At 38.6% G+C, this 19,831-nt stretch overlaps 1 protein-coding gene across 2 annotated transcripts in view; it reads right to left on the bottom strand.

Annotated features, from left to right (window-relative positions):
- The window catches only part of STAU2 (staufen double-stranded RNA binding protein 2), a 163,141-nt gene extending 144,942 nt beyond the window's left edge, over positions 1 to 18,199 (bottom strand). For both annotated transcript variants that reach the window (XM_009272647.1, XM_009272648.1), the window contains exons 1-4: positions 17,988 to 18,199; positions 16,780 to 16,910; positions 12,097 to 12,256; positions 9,629 to 9,764 (exon numbers count right to left, since the gene is read on the bottom strand). In XM_009272647.1, the coding sequence (XP_009270922.1) occupies positions 9,629 to 9,764; positions 12,097 to 12,256; positions 16,780 to 16,910; positions 17,988 to 18,186 (626 nt within the window). In that variant the 5' untranslated portion in view covers positions 18,187 to 18,199. The remainder of the gene's footprint in view (positions 1 to 9,628; positions 9,765 to 12,096; positions 12,257 to 16,779; positions 16,911 to 17,987) is intronic.
- Between the last annotated feature and the right edge of the window lie 1,632 nt (positions 18,200 to 19,831).

Below are 19,831 nucleotides of genomic sequence, written 5' to 3'. Positions count from 1 at the left end.
GCTTTAAGATACGATCTGAATCCTATCTCAACTGGTAACGTACAAAACTGAATCAATTATCAGCTGGCAATCTCAATCCCTTCCAAGTGATGTTCAAATCATCAGAAAGCTTCATTAGTCTGAACAGACTGCAGGTTTGGTGGCCGAGTTGCAGCCTTATCTTTAAGAAAATGTCTTTAGGTTAAGCCTCAGAAATTAAGTAATATAGGGAAATGCAGAATTCTTGCTGTCTTTGTGTAGATAAACCAAACACTTCCATTTTCACTGCTGACAAACTGGCACCTTTTACTTGCACTAGGTTTACATAAAAAAGGGAAAATGCCATTGAAGTTACTGCATTGCAGCCTCAATCATTATAGGAGAAGAAAACTTGAAGAAAACCATGAGATAAAACATTGCAGCAAACCTGGTTTTAATTGTTTTATGTGGGAATTACGACATTTTAAAGTCATGAAAAGCTTCAGAATAGAAAAAGGCAACTTTTGAAAGAGTGCTTCTGCTGTGAAATTCTTGCACCAAAACACAAATGCATGCTGCCATCTAATGGCCTAAATCAGCCGTTTCCAGCTGAAAAATTAAATTGCTAATCTGAACAATCACTCGCATTACTCTTAGGACTATTCTTTCTTTCCCTAAATTTTAACTCTCTGAAATCCGTATCTGTTGTTCAGAATGAAATTACAGTGTATTTAAGGAGGTATAACCTATTCTAACCAAACTCTTACTTTCTATTTCCAAGTAGTTTCTAATATTTCTTCCAAAAGGGTTTTTGTCCATTTGTCCAAAAGACTGGGAGGAGGGCAAGGAATACAGAAGGGAGTTTTCGCAAAATCAGTCAGTAAACATCTTTATCATTACACCTCTTAATCCATAAAATGCAAATTTTAAGGACAAAACTTTGCAACGCTGACTGGAAATGCAGGCAAAGCACCTCCAACTCCGTCTGGCCTTTTTAGGGGAGGGATGTTGTACCCTATGGCTGAAGTCTGAAGCCGACAACTGTAGCAAGATAAAAATCCCAGTGCCACCCCACACTGCTCCTGACCAAGGGGTTTATTCTCCTGTGACTAACTCAGCTTACCGCAACAGGCTTCAGAACTGAGGATCCACTTCACCTGGGGAGCGAGGGCACTGGTGTCCACAGCCTAACAGCTTCCTGCAGCAAAATACTACTTTGTTCAATCAAAAGCATTTCAGTACTTGCATGCCTGCCTCTCCTTAGAACTGTTATTACCCAGATATGTCCCTAAAGAGTTTGTTCTTCTGATATTTTTCTCTCCCTCTTCTCTCTGGGGAGAGATTTTTATCTTTTTCCAGTCCTTCCACTGTGATAGTCAGATGACTCCCACTATAGCACTCATAAAATTATTACAAATCAACATTCTTAGGATTATTTCTCAGAGTAGGATTCAGATGCCTAAATTTAGGTATTTAGTTAATGTGTAGAAACTAAGTCGCTATTACAGTGAAGCTCTGCAGAGATCCATACGAAATGTAGACATCCTAGTTTACGGCATGACAAACAGCATTCTAGACTAGTGACTGCTCTGACTAGACCTTCCACTGGTTATAATGGGAGACTGGGTTTCTAGTGCACAGGCAGAGGCTACTTGAGAGGCATCTGAGCTTGGATCTGAATCCCACCAGCACTGTAAAGAACAGCATCTAGCTGCCTAAACACAAGCACACAGTACCATCTGAGACACAGTCATGTACCTAAGACATCCGCGTGATGTGACACAGGACTGATCCATGAAAAGCACAAGTTTCCCACGGATAGCTGGAGTCCTGGTGGATTATATGAAATGGTATGATGACTGAACACCGCTTTTAGGGATTCCTTCAATTGCCTAAACTTAGGTACGCGGGGCCATTTGAAATGCTTTAGGGTATCTTGCCTGGCCTTCAGCTGCCACTCTAGTAAAGGTCTCCTCTAGGTCTTCTGCCAAATCCACTGGTCCCATGTGGATGTCTCAAAGATCCTACAATGTCTCAAGTGGCACTAGAGGCCTACGTTTAGGCAACTTAGTGTCCTCACATCTGCCACAGTACATATGCTTGGGGAAAAAAAAACTGCTTTGTACACAGCTGTGCATAAAATCCTCCTCTGTTGCAGAAAGCTTCAATAACTGGAATTCAGCAACAGATAATAGGCTAGAGTCATGAAAAGACTCCACGGAGTAATCTGAACTTTACCTTTTCCAGGCTACTGGCTGATCTAATCAATACTAGATCAAAGTCTTTCAGATCCAACAACCCTTTACATTATGCACTGGACTATTTGTGCCTCAAATGGATGAGGCTCTCCATGCAGAGAGAGGTCTCCTGCTAGAAGGTAAACGGGGTACTCAGGCAGCGCAGAAGGACTTCTAAAGGCCAGGACAATTTCAGACTTCATTCTCTTTCTCTAAATTAGATAACTGGGTTGTATAATTGTAGGTGTACTTCTGGAGACAGTCTCAACAGATTTTACATTGTCTCCTGCAGTGCAACCCACTCACTTCAAAATTTGGCTTCTACAGCTGTTCTTCTGGCTACATTTTCCTTTTTTTCCCCATAGGACTATATAACTTCTGTGAAACAAATGAAGTTGGGTGAGGACTTAGATTGCATTGCTAAGCACTCATGTCAAGTAACACTAGCCTCAAATCTGTTCCCTTTGATGCACATATTTAATCTTTAACTCAGCATTCATAGAAGAAACAAACTTTTCATTGTATTCCATTCTTTCACCATATAATCTTTTATTAATCTGATCTGACAATTTTAGTAATTTATCCAATAATCACACAGTTTATTCTATTTTTGATCATTAGATTGGAGAACGTTAGTCCACTATGAAGCTAGCAGTTGCGGATGTAATCGGCCAAAGACTGGTCCTCAAACTTCTTTTTACTATACCTCATTTTTAAAGTGCCGATTCAGTATTTAGGGCACTGATCCACGGGGCTGATATACATAATTTCAGGAGCAACTAAGCCTAAGCAAACAGTCCCATGTAGCAACTCAGTACCCAGCAGGGGAGCTACCTACCCAGTAGGCAGGAACTACATGCCCATGTCGGGTGATGCCCTGTGGCCAGACAGCTTGGCTGGCTCCAGAAGAGGCACGAATATGCTGCTTCTCTATTTCTCTGAGTCTGGTCTTGCAAACAGCACTGTAAAGAAGCATTCACCACCACCAAAGAAATTTGCGCTCAGAATGACAGGGCTGTGAAGAAAAAGAAGAGGAGGAACGGTCTGTGCACTCTCCCCCATGCAGTAAGGAGAAAGGTGATAGTCTTCTCCTTAGTCTGTAGTATACAATATATATGCAGGAAGAAACAACCATATACAAAATTAACATGAAGGCTCAGTGCAGCAGAAACTGTCAAAGTGCACAGCAGCTTTAGTTTATCCCAGGGACACTATCACTTTGCGTGACATGCTTATAAAACTATCACACCATCCAAATTCCTCAAAACCACGCAAGAAACTGCTTTAATTACTTTATTTCCATTCTTTAGCTTGTCATTGTTTTGTATTTTCTTTGTTCCTGTACTTCACAAGTGGTTTTAATTTTGAAAGGTTTTTTTTTAATAAAGGTTTTTCAAGCTCTCTAGATTGTGGTGAGACACATTTTTAAGGAATTTTATATAACAAGCAAATAACTTCTGAATTCTCCCAAAAAACAAGGGTTGAGTTTTGTGATCTCTTTAACACTACTTTCCATACTAAAACATCAAAAGCTGCTGTTCAGTTTCTAGTGGTTTTATTTCTTGGCTGGAAACACTTAGTTTAGGTAAGTCTGTAAGATATCATTCCTGTTTTGTCACTTACAGACATTCTATAACTGAAAATACTGCAGGACAATTAAACTTCAGGAATGACTCTCTTTAATTCTAATTGAAGAAAAAATAACTTATAATAAAACAAACCAGCATTCAATGGTGATAAGGCAAGCTGGATGACCCTGTGGTCAGAACGAATATCTTATTTTGTTGTTTAATTGCTCTAATTTGAATAGCCATGTTTTTAATTTTTTCACATGGTTTAAGCCAACTGCATATTCAGGGATGTGAGGGAGTACAGGTTCTAGCATTGGCTACAGATATGAGTAGTATGCACGTTTCATCCTCAGCTCTGCTAATATTTCTCAAACCTGACCCGCCGTTTCAAGGCTTGGCCTCTTCTGAGTAGCGTGCCAGTTCTACTGAATCGTGCCAAATGGTGTGCTGACAAATGCGCAACCTAAATCCGTTAGCAAACAGTCCCTGAAAGCATCAGCACCTCCTTCCCCAGAGTCAGTCTGTAAAGCTCTTAGATATAAGAAGCCATGCAAAATGCAATGTTCACCATTTTTAGCTTTTCTGTAATGTATATTGTTTGAACTGAAAGGTCCTCACATGCCTTTGTTGCAAAATTGCTCAAAACTCCAACTTGTTAGGCTTTAAATAGGTAGTATACAACTGGTAAATTTGGAGTGCCAAAACATTTTTTTCCTTCATTAGTCTCTGTTAGTAATATAGAAACCTTTGTTAAATAAAAAGTTGTCTAACATGGCTGGATTCAAGTTGACAGCTTTTTTAAAAGCTCTGCCTTATCAGAGGCCATCAAGCTTTGTAGTACCAAACTTGCATGGATTTTACTTGAATAAAGAAAATCCAGAGAGGACTCCCAAGCTGTCTCATTAGAGTGAGATGAAAAAAGTTTGAAGTTCTTATCTATATTGTGAAATGAACTGCAGAATACAGGTAAGCAACCTACCAGAGACCTAAGCTGATAACTTCACATGATTTAGTTCAGCATCACACAGACTTTATCAGCTCTGGTCAAGATGCAGTGTAATGGCAACAACCCAGTGCTGTTAACAATCTAGCGAGTACTGCATTCACTAGCTTGAGTGAAGAGCCAGGTTAAGACATCCATACCTCATCCACTCCCAAGCTGGACTGTATTTTATCTACTTAACTACCCCTAAGAAGGGAGCAGACTTGCCCCGCACTTCCTAACTTAGCACAGGAAGAGACTTACAAGGCTAACACCTTACCCTGGTGTTACACACTGCCTTAAATGCCTTACCCTCTGCCATGCTAAGAGTTTTGCATTTGCAATTCTGTAGCCTGCCTTCCACTTGCAGCTCTGTAACCCTTCACCTAAGCTGCCTGGCCAGTGTTTTCCAGAGTTTCTCTAGCTGTATTTTTCCCTTGCTGTTCTCCCCATGCTGTTATTCTCCAGGCCCTTCACCTGCAAATACCAGTATGTTGACAGTGTTGTATCTATACTGTACCATGGCCCTTCTCTCCTCTGCCCTTTTCCTACCCCTTGGCAGTAGCTTTTGGTATACATTACAGAGCCCAATAACATGCATGCACAAAGCTCAACAAGCAGCCAGCATTCAACACCTGCCCTGATGCAGCACTACCAGCATCATAAGCAGGAACAAGCATCAGGGAGCTTGAGCAGGTCCTGATGAAAAACACAGAATTACTAGGGGAAAGTGTCATGGGGAACACTTGTTGCATGGGAAAGGACACCCAGAGGAAGATGCTCATCTGGGAGACCCCACCACTTCCCTTCCAAGCTGGCCACTGGGAAAACTTCCCCCTTTCTCTTTTTTCCCCTCTCACTTGTCCGCTTTCCTTTTTTCCATGAAAGTAACTTTCACCTTCAATATCAATTTATGCCATCAGCTACAGACCTTGCCAATGGATCTTTGCATCTTGCATGTAAACCTGTTTCAACATCCTCTGTGCAACAGACTGCTCATATAAATACACTGTACTGCACGTGAGAGTGTAGCTCTCCACATGCTTAAATCAACCTGACCTGCCCCTAACTTCCAAACACACATTCCTGCCCCCTCTCCGGTGAGGACACAAGCTCCTGTGTGACTAGGTGAGGAGGTGTTTAAGGATAGTTTTAAGTCTAGGAGTAACTTCTCCCTTCCTCTCCCCCCCAAAATTGATTCACCTTACATGGAAGCTGGCCCTCAACTTTGCATACAAATAGCAGCTCTTAGACCACATTTCCATGAGTTACTGAAAAGGATCTTTTGTGCCACTTGAAACACTAGACTTAACTGGTCTGAAGATATGTCCTGGGATGAACTTAATACTTCATTTTTTCTTCAAGTCACTCATCTTGCCAGAATCTAAGTTTCTTAACACAATCTCCTAATCTTAATCTGTATCTTAACATATTTGAAAAGCACATTTTTTTAAACGGAGATCAGTAAAGGGAATTTAGTCACAGTATAAAAGACAAAACCAGCTTCCAACTTATTTAGCATATTTTGTATCTGTTTTAACAACAGATAATAATCTACAGTCAAAAACCGATGAAAATGAAAAATACTTATTACAGCATATTACCTGCGTTATTTTTCAAATCTTATTTTTAAACAGTCTATATGGTCTGCATTTACTTGGGAACTCCAACAACACTTCTATTCTACTACCCAACTGCTGAAAATCAGCAAATGAATGCTAAATACAGCATGGCAGTAGAAGATAATAAATGCAACATATCATACCACGGGAACATAATGCAGCACTACAGCATGTGCTTCACATTTGGGACTTCGCTCGCTGTTATAACAGATCTAGAATCTGTCTCCAGACTTCCCTCTGGTGAGGGTGGGTAGGAGGTGCGCAGCGATCCCGACAGGCAGAGCGCAGCACATTGAGGAGCCAGTGTCCCACGTCGGGGGACAGTGCAGCCAGCCTGAGCCGGCACGGGCTGCGCTGTGCTGCAGGGCCAGTGCCCAGTGTGGCTCGCAGGATGGGGCTGTGCTGAACAAACTCCTCAGCCGCAGGACAGACTCGCTGCAAGAGAGGGGCCCACAAGCAGTTCCCCTCGGTACCACCTGCGTGGTCTTGCCTTTATCTAACAGCACAGCAAGAAGTTCTCACGTGAACATCGTTTCTGTTTTGACTATAGCAATGACAGAGTTGTTTCCTTGTAAGAAAATCCTGTAAAAGCGTGAATGACTGAGAAGGGGAGGGTATCTATCTGCTGCGGCCGAGGTCTGCATGGCATGCGGCACATGGGTTGCAGTCCTGTTCGATGCTACACTGCTTGGGGCTCCCAGCATCTAAAGGTGTGGAAGATTATCTGCGCTATTCTCTTCTTATACCATCAGCTCTAATAAACAGCATTTCAAATGACACCTTACAGAGTCTAAGTGCCTTTCTTACTGGGATCATAACAGACCAGCACCTCCCAATGCAAAACAAGGCGACGAACGATTATTTCCAACACAGGAGTAGTCCCAAAACAGTACTATATGGCATCATTCCTCTGTTTCCTCTTTACTCTGGTATTCGTGTGTGAGCTGGTATATGCACAGGGGGTATGCATTTATGCAGATAGACAGGCAGATCTAGTTATCTACTACTCAGTTTTAGTTATTTATCAATTTACTAACTACGGTATTATTAGCCACCCTGCATGGGCAACTGCACTCAAATAAGCACAGTGAAGCAGGCAAGCAGAGATTCTGGCCTTCTCTCCCACCCTGCCTGTTTGTTCTGTGATCAGAAAAATCAAATGCCCTTGGCTACCTGATGCGCCCAGAGAAATAAAGCTCATGTACCATTTTACCCTAACATGGGAACATGGTTCCCATGAAAGATAGTTCCCAAAGAAGCAAACTTACAGATTGCACTAGACATGCTAATCATTTTCTATGAAAAGAAATAAAATCTTAAGTTAGCAACTGGTAAGTGTTTCAGGGTTCTGCTTCCACAAATACATTTCAGTAACTAAGTTCACATTCCAGAATTCCCCATTTTATGTTTTTTACTAGCTTGCATTTTTTCCAGCCTAGCCTTTTTATCTGTTAGTCAAACTAATCTCATTATAAAAGCAATTCAAATAAATGTAGGATTTCTAAATATTAACAAAACTCACTTCAGGCACCATAGTTTACTTTTTAAACCATGACATACATAAGCGGAGACTCAGGTCAGCAGTGACTAGAAACACAACAGAAGTAATACAATAATCAGGCGCTGTTCTGTAGAGTAACGAGTGTTCTTCCAGGTTATTTTTGTTTGTTTGTCCTTTACAGTTCTAGGTATTGCTGCTATTTAAGCTATTTAAAAAAAAAAAAAAATCAGAATGAAATGTTAAAACCCTAAAGTTATCATGATTTAAAAATCTGGGGAAAAGTAAAATAAGATTAAGTCAACTGAAATATTTTCGTTAGATGATTCTGAAATGCTGCATTTTCATTAAACTCCTTAATTTTTAAACATTGCTGTAAATTCAATTTCTAATAAAAGAGTAATTTTGAACCAAAACACTTCTTCAGAGTTCATAACCTCGTTCTTTTTGATAAACATGAGATGCATAAAAATTAATAGGAAATCTATTAAGCAAACCTTTATAAGAAAGGCAACATTTTTCACTGATAAAACATGCTATTAGAAATTCCTGTCCTGTTTTGTTTTTTTCTTATTTTACAGATTACACTTGGTATCACTTTTGGAGCTCCAAAAGACCTGATCTAATACAGTTTCTCTGCAGAAAAATAAGGAAAAATGGGAAGAAAACCTATCTCGCAGAAATAATTGTTGGGATTGCAAATTAATACATATATTACCTTAAGTTTCTCTCAGACTGTTGCATCAGATACAAATTACATTTAATTCAGCTAGAACAGTTTTTTCTATCTGTACTGAAATTGTACAAATACCAAAGATGAAGATGTTTCAAAAATTTAGAACATATTGAAGAATAAAATATTTGGATAGTCAGTTAAGAAAACTGCTCCATCCCCTTAAATTTTAAAATTTTTTAATCTTTAAGAATTTGGTAGTTTAAAAACAAAATTTTGAATACCATCTTCTCAACGATTACTCCAACTTACTACAGTAAGGACAGCATTGATGGAGGGCTCTGAATATAGGTTTCTAAACTGTGAAATAAAGGATTTTTCCTATCCAAACACTGAGGATTAAGGAAATGAGATAGTTGACCAGGCAGAATGGTTAAAAAAATGGAAACCTGAGAATGTTTTCAAGCCAATTTTCAAAATGCAGCCTTCCTAGTTTTATATCAGATTTCTAAGAAAAGAGTGCTTCATTTTTAATGATACAGATTGTAATCACATGACACAAAACAGCAGCAAAGAAAAGCAAAACCTCTCTCTGAAGTTAATGCTCTGCCTCCTCACTGCCATGGCTGTAGACTGTAACTCCAGTATGCACATTAAAAAAATAGAAACAGTTGGTTTACATGTCTTTATTCCTTTTGACATGCTTAGGGCACCCTGCCTTCTTTTAGGAGGAGATTATGCGTGTTTCTAAATAAGGCTGCACAGATTCTCCTTAGTAAAAATCTTAGTTTTATTTTACTCTAACATAACCTACGAAGTTCATAAAGATTTAGAACACATTGATAAGCAAGGGATAAAAAACATCAAATAATAGAAAAAGCACAAACCTCTGATTGTACATGCCCCGGAAATTATAATCTTCTTTTAGGAGGAGATTATGCGTGTTTCTAAATAAGGCTGCACAGATTCTCCTTAGTAAAAATCTTAGTTTTATTTTACTCTAACATAACCTACGAAGTTCATAAAGATTTAGAACACATTGATAAGCAAGGGATAAAAAACATCAAATAATAGAAAAAGCACAAACCTCTGATTGTACATGCCCCGGAAATTATAATTTGCTCTATAATTGTGAATTGGCTTTGGATCTAATGGCCTGTAGATGGCAGGCTCTCCTCTTTTCATAGCCAGACCATTCAGCTCCACTGTTGGAGTTATACTGCCTGCAAAAAACAAAGAATACATGTAAGGCACTTAAACCACAAATACTGCAAAACACACAAGCAGGACTGAGATGAGCCGCAAAGAGAGATCTGCAGGATATTTTTTTGCTCTTAAATTAAAAAAGAAGCAACTACAATGACATTTCAGTTTCTCTAAAAGACAGGAATATAGATGCCAACTTAATCACAAGCAATGAAAAAGAACATTTAAACATTTATCTCAGTGCATTCTCTATGCAGTTTCAGTACATTAATCCACATATAAATGAGAAAGTCAGTGCTATAATCAAGCTGGTTATTCATCTTTCCAAAGTGCATATAATACATTATCTCACTTTCTGAAACTATAAAGATAAAAGAACAATGTCTCCCCTTGCTGAATGCCATTAAATAAAACCACAAGTAGACCAAAGAGGACTGAAACAAGCAAGCAGTAATAGGCATTACTTTAGTCATTTGGTAATCTTACAAGTTAGAAAAAAATGTTTTATTTGCAAGACTTGAAAACTTCGGACTATGACTAAAAACTAATGATCTAACAAACTGAAAAATACAACTACTGGAAATGAGTGTCACTACAGCCATCTACTGGTGACAGAATACAAAAATAGAAAGCAGCCAGCACTTGCCCACTTACATTGTCTCCAAAATGCCAAATAAAAAGCTACACTGTGACTTCATTTATGTATTTATTGTTTTTTAAATAAAATCTTCAGCTACAGTATTTCCCACTTGTGCTGTTCTAAGAAAATCCTAAATGAGCTAAATGTACGTTCTAATAAAAATGAGTTAATATTTTCTCGAAATATTTTCATAAGAGGTTCAAACAAATCTAGCCTTAAAACAGCTATGACGAATTTGCCAGTCTGTCATTGAGGCTTTGTATGCCAAATAATGAAAATTTTTACGCAATACTTACTCAAAAACTTCTATCAACAACAATTTTGATATTTTCCAGAGCAAGGAATGACTATGAATTCAACTATATAATAAAAAGGCAAAATGTCATTTTGATGAGAAGATAACAGTGCGTATACAATACACTTTTCTTAGGGCAAAATTACAGTGTCAAGTGATACAATTTTTTACTGAATTCTCTTAAAGCCTGTTTCTTTTGTTACCAACTTTTCCCTTTAAGAATATGCTCAAAGCCAAAAAAAATCTAGAAGCTGAATGAAAATCTGCAATGTTAAGAATTAAACCCAGGATCCCTTTTTATAGAGGTGTGAGCCTCCTGCTTTCTAAACAGCCAGTCACAGTGACTGCGAAGGACACAGGGCAAAACCAGTGTCCTGGGTCTGGAGAAACAATGCTCCAAAGGAGCAAGAGAATACTGTCGCATCACTCTCAAGTAATCCTTAATGGCTAATGCTCAGGATAATACTCACAAGCTCTAAAGGAAACTTACTCCTGCTTTTTTTCCCAACATAGAGATGATTAACTGCAAAATTACTCCATTTTAAGAAAGTGGCTGAAGAAGACGGTTTTTTAAAAGGACGGGGGGGTGGCAGAGGGAAATAAAAAGGGAAGAAGGGAAAAGGGGAAAAAGCGGGGAGGGGGAGGAGTGTAAAAAAAGGAAAAAAAAGGAAAATATGACATTTTTTCTCACCATTTACTCTCTTTTATATTAGTGTGAAATACAGTTAGGAATTTTTTTTTTTAATTTATTTTATCAAACAAGACAGAACAGATAACTGAGCACATGGCTGAGATGTGTACCTCAAAAGGTGTTGCATGCATAGAAGGCAACTCACAGGTAACGCCTCGAAATGAAGGGTGCAAGATGCCAATACATATTCTTTCTGTTGTTCAAACAACAGTTGCTAAAGCCATCTGAAAGCTTTTTGAAAGCACAGGTTGCTATGAAGGAAAACCTACTATGCAGGGATTATCTGTCAAAGTTCTTGTGCCAAATCCTGACCTTTTATTTACACCACAGATGCAATTTCACAGGATTGGACTGAGTAAAATTTGTCCCTTTCATTGGAAAACTATCTGAAGTAACTCTTCAGAAAAAATGTTTTACTATGGTAATAATGGTCAGTTCAATCTGGCTTTGTCCTGTCTGTCTACTGTTGATCGCATTCAAGCGCTTTGTATACACCTGAGCCTTATCTAAATAATCATACTCACTTACAGTTCAAGCATTTTAGGTATGGGCATTAAAAATTCTCCTGTGCAAACTCACTAGACGTTCTTCAGTATACTATCATACCTATAAGATCGCTATGTTGATTCTCATCGTCCAACTTTGATATCTCGGTTAACTTAATTAGTGGTATAATATTCCAACAATTCAACAAGATTTATTTCACAGAGGAAAATGTCATACCTGGATTATTGTTAACATTATTTTTGGGTGGTCGAGGCGTTGGTTTGGGAAGGGTAGTTTCATTCAATGCTTTGCTAGCAGCAGCATGTTGGGCCTTTTTAATACTGCTTCCTTCAGCTTCCCAGGTCTGTTCTCCAAGAGTCAGCTGCACTGTGAACATCTTCAAAGACAAAGAACAGGTAAACACTGGCAAGATTATCACTGTGGGTTAGACCAATCTGTATAAAAACTTCCAGGGCTGAAGAGAAACTGTGCTCTCTTTTCATTATATTCAACTCCAAGATAACACATCTGATTCTTGCAGAGATCAGTGAGTCCTTATCAGTGGGCAACATCTGGCCTTTCAAATGACAAAGTAAAATAGCGTAATGTTAATGTCAACTACCAAAGAACAGAATAATATTTAAACCAAGTAATAATAACTGCAAACTGATCCTCTGCTCTTGGAAGACTATATACAGGTCAGTTAAGACCACATTTCTTCACACATTTGAACATGTTTAGTCACTTTACCTGTAGAAAACAGGTAAATGTCCGTTCTACTTTACCTGTAGAAAACAGGTAAAGAATGTTACAAACAGGTAAAGAATGTTACTTAAAAAAAAAAAAAAAAAAAAAAAAAAAGTAATTTTGTAATAATTCTGAATGGATACAAATGACTGCACATTCTTCAAGGCAGCGGAGAATTTGGCCCAAGTAGTTTTACCCAGTGAAAGAATTTCTCACACAACCTGATTTCTGAAAATTATGTGTATTGTTAGGGCAGAGTCACAACTCAAATACGTTCAAAAATATAAAGTAAGAAAGAAAAGAAGTATTATCATTTTGAACGAAACTGCAGTTCTTTAATGTGGACTCTATAGTGAAGACAGGAACTGTAAAAATTCAGAGTTCAGAAACGGACTACTAATAAAATCCATACATATTTTAAAATCTGCAATAAAGGATTATTTCAAGCAGTATCTATGCTGTGCAAGTCATGAAGATAAAACTCAATGCATACTTAAGATATTAGATAGAGTCTATCTTCTGTATGATAAGTACATGTTCTGTTTAAATTTTAGCATCTAAGAACGAGAGGAGAAAGGGTAAGAACTCAATGTCTTTTCCGTATCAATTCCATACATGTAAGGCAGGATTTAATAGTCAGATACACACAGTAAACTAAGATATACCTACCTCAGAAAACAGACTAACTTACTTGAGGCAACATAAAGAAATCTACATATTAGTGTGAGCAGGATATAAAGTAAAACTTTCATTTTGATAGTTATTTGCTCTCTAACTTTTAAAATTATTTAAACTTGCTAGATCCAGGACCAGGTATCTAGAGATAGGCATGATGGGCAACCTTTAAGTTTGCCTTTACATATATTTTCATTTAGCATGTACTTGCAAACAAGCATTTGAACACAAGCATGTATGTGCCTCCCAACTCACACCTATATACATGCACGCAGTGCATATGAACTGAATGCTATAAATACATACTCGTGTCTTAATTACAGGCTGGGGTTTTGGCCTACTGTAATTTTCAGAAGCACAGTGCAAGCCCCTGTATCACAGTTCCTATCGCCATGTCGTTTTTTTCCACAGCAGTCATGACAATTTCCTCACAGACAAGGAGGAAGAGAGAAATAATCTCTTAATTTTGCACTCTGTCAAACCCTACTCCCTCCTGAAAGCTAAGCTAGGTGTTAGAGCTAAATACCCATAATTATATAAATTTTCTATAAACTTACATCCTTATTACTAAAAGAATTGAAATTTGATTTCTGGATCTGGAGTTTATGTATTTTATATTTTGTAAGAATGTATCAGTGTAGTATTTTTACAGGAGGAGAATAATCTTGAATTTCAATAAAAATATGATGAATAACGGCTACTTATCTACCTATAACTCTCCTCGTAGTGCTTAAAGCAATAAACAGGAATTCAAGATAACAAAGGGCTTGCTCAGTAAATTTCTATAGCCAGAGCTCTAACCTTCTTACTTAGCCCATCTGACAAAAAAACTCCTGCGAAAAACTACACACGGTAGTAGGTGGGAATTTAATTAAAGGAATAAAACTGCCTAAAACCAAAATCTGGAGCAGCCAATGAAGTACTCAAGTTCTGCAAGACCAGAGCTGACAGTTCTGCTACGAACTGAGAGGCATTTCTCACCAATTTTCTGAGGAAGTTTGTATTCCTTACATCCAACCTAATTTACCTGATGGCTAGAGAGCGGAAATGCAAAGGCCACCACACTTTGTGCTTGGTTTCACTCGGCTGTGTTCATAAGGTCAGTCTCCCTTAGCTCTGGCAATTCTTTCCTCCTCGCTTTTTCTGCATGTAGAACTTTCTCTCCTCCTTCCCGGCCTTTTGAAGTGCTAAGTCCCTGACCTCTTTCCCTCTTCTCTGTACCGCCATCCACTTTCTTTTGCCAGTGTTTCTTTTAAATTTGTCTTCTGAGATGCCATTGACAGAGAAGCACAGAAGAAATGACCAGTCTGACTAATGTACTTGAAAATGTCATTTATGCTAACAAAGACTTTCTCATTTTTCTTATGATGAAGAATCCACCAGGAGGCCAGACTCCTAGAAACCCTAATTCCACTGTCAGGAAGGGCCACTTCTCTCCCAGCTCCACTGTTTCTAGTTTCCCATTTCACCCCAATTGTCAAAACTTACTTTCCAGAGACAACTAGAAAAAAGGATATAAAAATTTATCAGCATTTGTGGTCATGACACAGATAGCTGTCTTGTAGAGCATGTCTCTGAAAATCATGAAAACCACTAGTGGACAGGAACAGAGTATGTGTAGGAGGAAAGCAACATGAGACGCTCCTTAAATGGTGAACAGCAGCAGCAGCATTACATCCTTCAGGTCATGCTTTCTAGGACAAACTCGGCTCTGTTTCACATATTCTATCAGCTATATCATCATATTACTAGCGAGACGTTATACTAAACTGCTAACATAGTCATAATAATGTCTATGACTCTGCTTTTCGTAGGTCAAAGGTACACAAGCCTGCATAAACTAATTAGTATCACCCTTGTTCTTCATCCCCTTCCCTCTTTTGTTTTTCTCATTTGCTGCACAGGTCAAAATCAGACTTAATATTCTTCTGAGACTACAGAGCACATATCTTTTTTTTGACCACTATGAGTGTAATTAAAAATAAGAGGTAAATTGAAAAACTGAAAAATTAAGAAATCCATTGAAAATCTGGCTTTCAAAAGTTCAGCTAACGCAGGCTCAAGTCATTTCAATTATATTAGTTCCTTTAAAAGTAATAACAAATATATGTGAACTATTTCTTATCCCGCTAAAATTTAAAGTATGGAATGAATGTAATGTAACTCAAATCTCTTGACTGCTGAGGAATATGAACAGCCAAAACCACACCTTTTGGTACAACCAAAGCACTTCTTATTTCACAGTAACGGAAAAAAGGTAACAAAATAAATATGCAACACAACAGTGAAAAGTTACAGAAAGCGCAATAGATTTAACATGCTGCAGCCTAAAACCAACCAACCAACCAGTGTATCCTGTGGTGCCAAACACCTCCAGGAAGGGGAAGAGCACTTCAATTTCCATTCGCAATGAGGGATCCTAAAAGCTTGCTGATTCAGCAGCCCTGCACCTGCTGACATCATTTCCACCAGCATAAAGGATGCATGAACACCAGCCAAAGCAGAAGGTCAGTGACTCGCATCAACTCTGCGCTAGCTGACAACATAATGTACAACTGAGAAGCAAGGAGCAGCGGCAGAGAGACAGCCCACGGCTAGCTGAAACTGTTACTAATCTGCAGTGTGACCCCACTGTCTTACCCAGTTTTGCCACTCTAGAAATACTGAGTACAAAGCAGCTATTAATTACACCATTGCCTCACTCAGAGTTTATCAGGCTTTTTTCTCCTCCCCCGGATTGCTCCTAACTAGGGAGGAAATTCAAAATCATGTCTGAAAATTATTATCATGAGAATATCCGTGTTCCCCATCATCCAAAAGCATGCCAATTTGTACTTGTGAAATGACGCTGGATATCCAAATTGTTATGAGAACTGACCAGAATTAACTGTCAGTTCACAAGAAACTTTAATGCTATAATCATATTAGGAGTCTTAATATCACCGTAAATCTTAAAGTTGCACAGAATTTAAAGGAAAGAACAGTAATAAAGTTTGTGCCTTATAATGCAAGATCCAAAGATACAGTATCAATGCAATCAACTTTATGGACACAGAATCGTATCAATAAGCACTTTAAAAAATTACACAAACTAGCTTTGTCATCATCTGCACTACCATGAAACAAATGCAGAGGTAGTTACCAGAGGCACGCCGACTGGGGAGAAGGATTCATACAGCTTAAAAAGCAAGAGCTCCATAATGATTAAGAAAGGGTGGTGATACCCTGGAAAGACCTTCACAAGGTCTTTACAGAGACCAACAAATATAAACTCAAACATGGAAGTCAAAGTAAGGTACAAAATAATCTACAGGGCTTCAACAGAAATACAGACAAACTTTCTGAAAGCGTGAAAAAAAAAAGAAAGCAAAATAAAGAACAGTAAGAAACCCCTTACACTAGAAATGTGGCTGTGTTTGACAAGCACACTCGTCCAGACCATGACATTATCTGTTCGGCATTTAAGGAATGGCTCATCACCTGGAACTGTGACCTTACCTTGGCATGAGCAGGCCCTCTTTCATTCAGAAGCTTATACTGGGGTTGAATTCTATTGAAACGGGCTAACTCATTTACCAGACACATTGGAGTTTTCTCTTTGGGGTTTGCCATGTTATCTTGGAGAGGAGCTGTAAATAAAGAGTCTGTAAAGTTTTTGTGGAGAAATGTATTCTTCACAACTTCGCAAAGCTTTGCAAAAGCAGCAGCATGCTTAGAAAAGAAAATACTTTGGCTAAAAAATAATTTTTGCACATATGCTAAATACAATGTTTAAATACCATTTACATATTAATCATATGAGAATACGCATTTTACAGTAACCATTTTGATTACATGCAATTTAAAAACATACAACTATTTCATTCCAAAATGTGTCTATAAAAGATGACAGTGTAGGAGGACATATACATATGCTACATTTTCTACGTCACCAAAGTTTACTGTCAGGAGGAATTGACTACTCTTTCAGAATAGTTTCTCAACACTTTGAAGCAGAAGTGGATAGCATAAGAGTTGCAAGATAAATATAGCAGATTAAACCCTGTAGTCCCCACTTGCTTCTCTCTGCTTCTCCCCAGTGTTTTAGACCTTTCTCACAATAATGAAGTCACTCTCAGAGCACTCCCAAAGAACACCTTTCTTCCCCCTTTAAGGATTCTGTTCTGCTTTTCTTAGACTACTTACTTCATGTATACTGCCTTACTATTTTTTAACTTTCTGCTGTTTCTTTTTCAACTTATTTGTATTTATCCCTAACATGCACTGTCATTTCTTCCTTAATTTTTTAGGATAGCATTTCTGTATTTTATACCCAGTTCAGCATAGGAACTACAGCATTTATTAGGCTACAAAGGAAACACCGAATACTGCCAAGCAGTCTGAAGACATTCTGTTCTAGGGAAGAGAAATACACTTGGAGACCTTCCTGCACCACTAAAACTTCTCTATAAAAGATACGCTCAGAATTTGACAAAACAGACATGTTCTTTTCTGAGCTTTTATATCATTGATCAACACTTCACTATAAGACTGAGCTCAATTAAAGAAACTTAACTTAGTAAACAGTCTATTTAGCCAAAATATTTTTCTGTTGGATTTTTTTTCTTTATTTTAATCCTCTTTAACAGCTTTTTTTTTTTTTAAATTAACAAGTCATCAAAAAGGTTCATTTGAACACCAAAGAAAATATACCTGGACCAACTTACCTGGTGAGTTGCTAGAAGGCGCAGGATCCACAAGGCCAGCAGTAGGACTGCTACAGCTAGCAGCCGATTCCGAAATGGATCCGTTCATTGAGGATGGCAGACCCAGTGTATTTGTAGTTGTAACTGGTAGGGGTAGCACCATAGGGGACATGGTAGGTCCGGACAGGTTTGCTGTAGTCTGCATCTTAACTTGTGCCATTGCCTATCACTGCAATAAACAAATTATTATGAGCAGGGCACTTTGCATTTTGAATGTCAAATGATGGTAGTGATATTAACAACACTTCTTTTTTGCTCCTGGATCTGGGTCACAGAACTATCCACAAAAGTCATGCCTCTGCACACATTATTTCCAAACTGATGCACAGAGAAACGGAGCTCACAGCCAAAGAAAATCACCGGAGCAGAACCCACGCGCCCTGACTCCAGGTTCTGTTGCCCAACTGTGGGGTGACCCTGCCTGAAATATAGCAGGAAGAATGATTATTTTAGAAAGAAATTCCGTATGATTATTCTGCAGATGAGATTAGCACCTGCCAATTTCTTCAAGAGAGGATGTCTTTGCAACAAACTGCCATAGCAATCTTTTGCCATAGTTTTTCCAGTAAAGTGCACACAAAATACCAAATAAGGCCACAAGAGAAAAATCCCTATTTTTTCTGCCTCTTACCAAACTAGAAAAGAGAAAAAATAAGAAGAGAAAACAAACAAACAAAAAAACCCACCAAAGCAGCAAGTTCTGAAAAATCACTGCTTATCCAGTCAACAGGTGGAGCACTTCAATCCTTGTATAAATTACTAGCACAGGTACCAGGATTTCCTAAACTAGCCTTTAACCCAGTGCCTAAAGCATTTACCTGGAATATGCCAGGTACTAATTATCTCTCTTCATCTGCGCAAATGAGTTTCTTTATTACCAATACCTGTTCTCTGGCTAAGTCTACACTCGTAAACAAACCAGGGTCAGGGCACGGCTCCTTCATACTATTCACTAAGAGTATGCTCCTTGGCAAAATTTTGGCTACTGACAAAAAACTCTTGCAAAAACCACATGGGAGCAGCTCAGAGGCCAGCAGGCACCCCAGGCAATCCACCCAAATAAGCGAGGAGGCAGTCATTCTCAGTCCTCCGGGGAAAAGTCTTGGGCTTCTCCTTTTGGTATCAGGAGCAAACAGGATGATGTATTTTATTCAGTAGCATGGACATAGGCTGGGGGTTTTTTTTAGGGTTCATACACGTGATATGATCTGTACAGAGCGGACAGACAGACAAACCCTGTAACAGCCAAGAAACAGCCTGAGGACCTGGGACCTCTCCCCGCAGCAGCTCTGGTCCCTCTGGCTAAGGTGAAGGAGGACAGGAGCCCAGTTCTCCTCCGTCACTGGCAGCACCCTTACCACGAAGTTCTTCGCTACTTCTGGGGTAATTCTCTCTTCCTAAGCAAAAATCCTATCCCACACCTGAAAAACTTTCTAAGGTCTTACTGAAATGAGTACAACTGTATAAAAATTTTTGATTACGTCAGTATGTTTGCCCCCCCCCCCAATCCATTAAAAAATATCCAAGTATCTCTACTCAGAGAGACCTTATTGTTGGATTAAGATCCCAAATCACTCAATACACCACAGTTGCACTAGTATAATGAAAATAATAAATCCTATTACTGTGACTCTGTGCTTCGGAGAAGAGGTTCAGACTGGAATGCCATTTTTATTACTGAGGAAAGACAGGTGACTGATTTAAATCTCTGGAAAGGCAAAAGTAAAAAAAAATTAAAAATGAAGCTGAGATGCATCACTTGCCCTTTTCATAAATATCGTAAGTAAAATGCTAATAGTGACAGA

Source organism: Aptenodytes forsteri, unplaced genomic scaffold (genome assembly GCF_000699145.1).
Source record: "Aptenodytes forsteri isolate BGI_AS27 unplaced genomic scaffold, ASM69914v1 Scaffold62, whole genome shotgun sequence".
NCBI lineage: Eukaryota > Metazoa > Chordata > Aves > Sphenisciformes > Spheniscidae > Aptenodytes > Aptenodytes forsteri.
Note: the sequence above shows the minus strand (reverse complement) of the source record. Positions and strands in the feature narration are given on the sequence as shown.